Raw genomic sequence first — 3,333 nt, 5'->3', positions numbered from 1 at the left:
AGTGGCCCTCGGAGGTACAAGTGTCACCATTTCCATTTTGTGGGAAGGGACTAACGGAGGCCTGGGCAGGTTTAAATGGCTTGCCCAGGCCATGTTTTTTAAATTAAACAAGGCCCCTGTAAGGTGAAACAGGCCCCCTCCATCCCAGGTGGAAACATGGTGGCTGCCCATTGAGGTCACTTGCTCTCCTTTTAAAGAACCAAAGTGGGTGACCATGTGCTATTGGTGTCCATGTCCTCCTTCTGTGCTTCAGATGCCATGTCTGCACTCACCTGGCCATGTGTCCTGGTGTGTGGTAATGGCTCCCACCATGCCAGGCCACCCTGCCTTTCGAGGCCCCGCAGTGAGGGCTTGAGGGAAGGACAGCAGGAGCAGGGGTAGGGGTGAGGATGGAGGGTAGGGGCCACCGGCCGTGGTCTCCCAAAGCTGTGCATGGCTTTTCCCGCAGGGGCCAAGTTCCCCATCAAGTGGACAGCCCCGGAAGCCATCCACTTCGGGGTCTTCACCATCAAAGCAGACGTGTGGTCGTTTGGAGTCCTCCTGATGGAAGTTGTCACTTATGGACGGGTACCATACCCAGGTAGGCGGCTCACCCCGCAGTTCTCGTGGCTCCCTGCTTTCCTGGATGGCCCTGGCAGTGGGTCGCCTGTCCTTGGTGCCTGTGGCTGCCCCGTTCTTTTCAGAGTGAGTCCCAGGGCAAAGACGGAGACCCAGGCATGGAATCTGGGGTGGAGCTCTGCCCCCTGCATCACTATTGCTCTGGGCCACAGGGCTGCATCCCCTTCCTCCAGCAGAGGTCCAATGAGTCCCACAAACTGAAATCAAGACAAAGGCGCATCTGAACTCAAGTTTACTCCCAATGGCTTGTTCTCAGCTGAGGACAGGTTGTGCCCACCTTGGCATTGCACCCATAGCGGATCCCCAAAGCCCTATTCTGTATGAGCAGAGTCGCGGACGCCAGCCCCCAGCCCCAATCGAAGAGCTCGGGCCGCTTGGCCCCTGCAGCTGGGCAGGCTCCGGGTCACCTGCTGCTGTGTGCACCTGGCAGCTGCCCATGAGTAATGGGCTTGGTTGTGCCCCTGGTGGTCACCGGTAATCAAGAGAGGGAGGGTCCCATCTGCAGAGGAGCTGCCCCCGCACTCAGGAGAAAAAATCTACAGCCTCATTTCTAGGCGTTCCCCAGGCAATAAAAAGTACATAAAGGGCTGTTTAGCGGCTGGGCGGCCAGGCAGCCCACGAAGCTGGAGAGGTGGTCTGGGCCTGTAGGTACTGCTGTCCCCTGCCTGGGCCCACTGTGCCCCGCGGGCCGCTCAGGTCGCCCCACCACCGAGGACCCCCGCCCCTCACCCCCGCTCGCGGTCCCCTCTGCCGCAGGGATGAGCAACTCCGAGGTCATCCGCAACCTGGAGCGCGGCTACCGCATGCCGCGCCCCGAAACCTGCCCGCCGGAGCTGTACCGCGGCGTCATCGCCGAGTGCTGGCGCAGCCGGCCCGAGGAGCGGCCCACCTTCGAGTTCCTGCAGTCGGTGCTGGAGGACTTCTACACGGCCACCGAGCGGCAGTACGAGCTGCAGCCCTAGCCAGCCGCGCCCGCCGGGGCCCCGTGCCCACCTCCGCGCGGCGACCCGACTCCCGTGCCAGCCCAGACGGGCCGCGAAGGCGAGGGGTCGGCTGTGCGCATTTCTCAGACCCGGAAGCCAGCGGGCAGAGGCGGCTTCGCAGGGGGTCCCGGACGGCCTCCGTCCCCGACTGTGCGCCCTCCGGCGACGGACGCGGCCTCTCTGCGCCGCCTCGTTTGTAAAGAGGGCTGTGCCCGTGACCTCGCCCGGTCGCCCGGAGTGCTGAGCCCCAGTCAGGCGTTCAGGGCTAGTGAGCCCCTGTCATCACGCTGGGCCCCACCAAGGAGTCGCCGCCGCTGGTCGCGTGCCCGCCGCTGCGCCCTGCAGGGACCCCGCCCTGCCCCGCTGCGGAAGCCAGACTGGGTCCCCCGGCTCCGGCACGGAGGGGCTTTTCCGCAATAAAGTCACGAACGTTCGAGCTTTTCCGTGTCGTTACCTGGGACAAGGTGAACATCGCGTGCGGGACGAGCACCCGGCACAAGCGAGGCACAGCCTGGGAGTCCCGCGTGGCCCAGGCTCCGGGCGGTCGAGCGCGGCCGGCAGGGGGCGCTGTGGCCTCATAAATCCGTGGCTCGGGCCCGCGCCGGGGGCCCTGAGCCGGGGCTGACGCTGGGAGCCGGCGCTTTGGGGACGGCTAGGATAAGAGCCCAGCTCCCGAGGCTCCGGCTCCGAGTCCTCAGGCCAGGTGCATAAACAAGGATCGGTGACGATGGGGCATAAAAGCGAGGAACGCTGGTGGCTCCCACTGCATGGAGGCTCTTAGCATGTTTTTGTTTTTCTTTTTAATAGACCGATTTTTTTTTAGCAGTTAGGTTTACAGAAAAAAAAAAGTAGGAAGTAAGTAGACAGTCTCCATATCTCACCCATTTCCCCTATTACTAACATCGCGCAATGAGTGTGTTTGTTAACATTCATGAACCAATACTGATAAAATATCATTAACCGAAGCCCACTTTTTTCATCCAGGTTCTCGCTGCCTGTTGTACATACTGTGGGTGTAGACAAAAGTGCAGAGACTTGAACCTACCATTCTGGGTCTCCCACTCGAAAGCCCCCTGGCTCCACCTGTGCATTCCGTTCCTTCCCCTTGAACCCTTGGCACCCAGCTTGTCAGTGTTGACTCCTCTGACTGTGAGAACACCCCGAGGTAGGACTATAGCCACCCCGAGTACAGAGGTGGAAACCAAGGCACAAAGTGCTCACACGCACAGCTCATAGGCGGCAGGCCGGGGGTGTAGCGGGGGGAAGCTGCAGGATGGGAGTGTAGGTTGGGGAAAGCTGCAGGCCTGGGCAGCAGAGGATGAGGGTGGGGCCTTGATGGAAGAACCCCTGGAGAGGAGGCAGTCGCTGCAGGGGTGCTGGGTGAGAGCCACCAGCCCGGAAGGGCGCAGTTTACATAGCGTGATCACCTATGGTCTGTGGATTCTCCAGCAGCCTGGGGTGGGAACACCACCATTGCTACCACAAAGCTGTTTCTGCAGATGAGGGAACAGACAGACTCCATGCCACCAGGTTCCTCTCAGCCAGTTCTTGGCCCTCACAGCCCCCACTGGCCGTGGACAAGCACTGGGTGGGAGCACAGCACTTTAGGGAGGAGGTCTGCAAGGGCAGGCAGGGACAGGCCTGGGGCCTCACTGAGGAGCCCAGGGAGACAGGTGTCCAGCAGCTGCTCCAGGATGCTGGAGGTGGAGGAACCTAGAGGTGGAACTCCGTT

At 61.5% G+C, this 3,333-nt stretch overlaps 1 protein-coding gene across 3 annotated transcripts in view; it reads left to right on the top strand.

Moving 5' to 3' along the window:
- Positions 1-2,037, top strand: part of BLK (BLK proto-oncogene, Src family tyrosine kinase) — a 73,102-nt gene extending 71,065 nt beyond the window's left edge. For all 3 annotated transcript variants that reach the window (XM_010384585.2, XM_030937838.1, XM_030937837.1), the window contains exons 12-13: positions 449-580; positions 1,375-2,037. In XM_010384585.2, the coding sequence (XP_010382887.2) occupies positions 449-580; positions 1,375-1,580 (338 nt within the window). In that variant the 3' untranslated portion in view covers positions 1,581-2,037. The remainder of the gene's footprint in view (positions 1-448; positions 581-1,374) is intronic.
- Positions 2,038-3,333: the final 1,296 nt, after the last annotated feature.

Source organism: Rhinopithecus roxellana, chromosome 9 (genome assembly GCF_007565055.1).
Source record: "Rhinopithecus roxellana isolate Shanxi Qingling chromosome 9, ASM756505v1, whole genome shotgun sequence".
Lineage (NCBI taxonomy): Eukaryota > Metazoa > Chordata > Mammalia > Primates > Cercopithecidae > Rhinopithecus > Rhinopithecus roxellana.
Note: the sequence above shows the minus strand (reverse complement) of the source record. Positions and strands in the feature narration are given on the sequence as shown.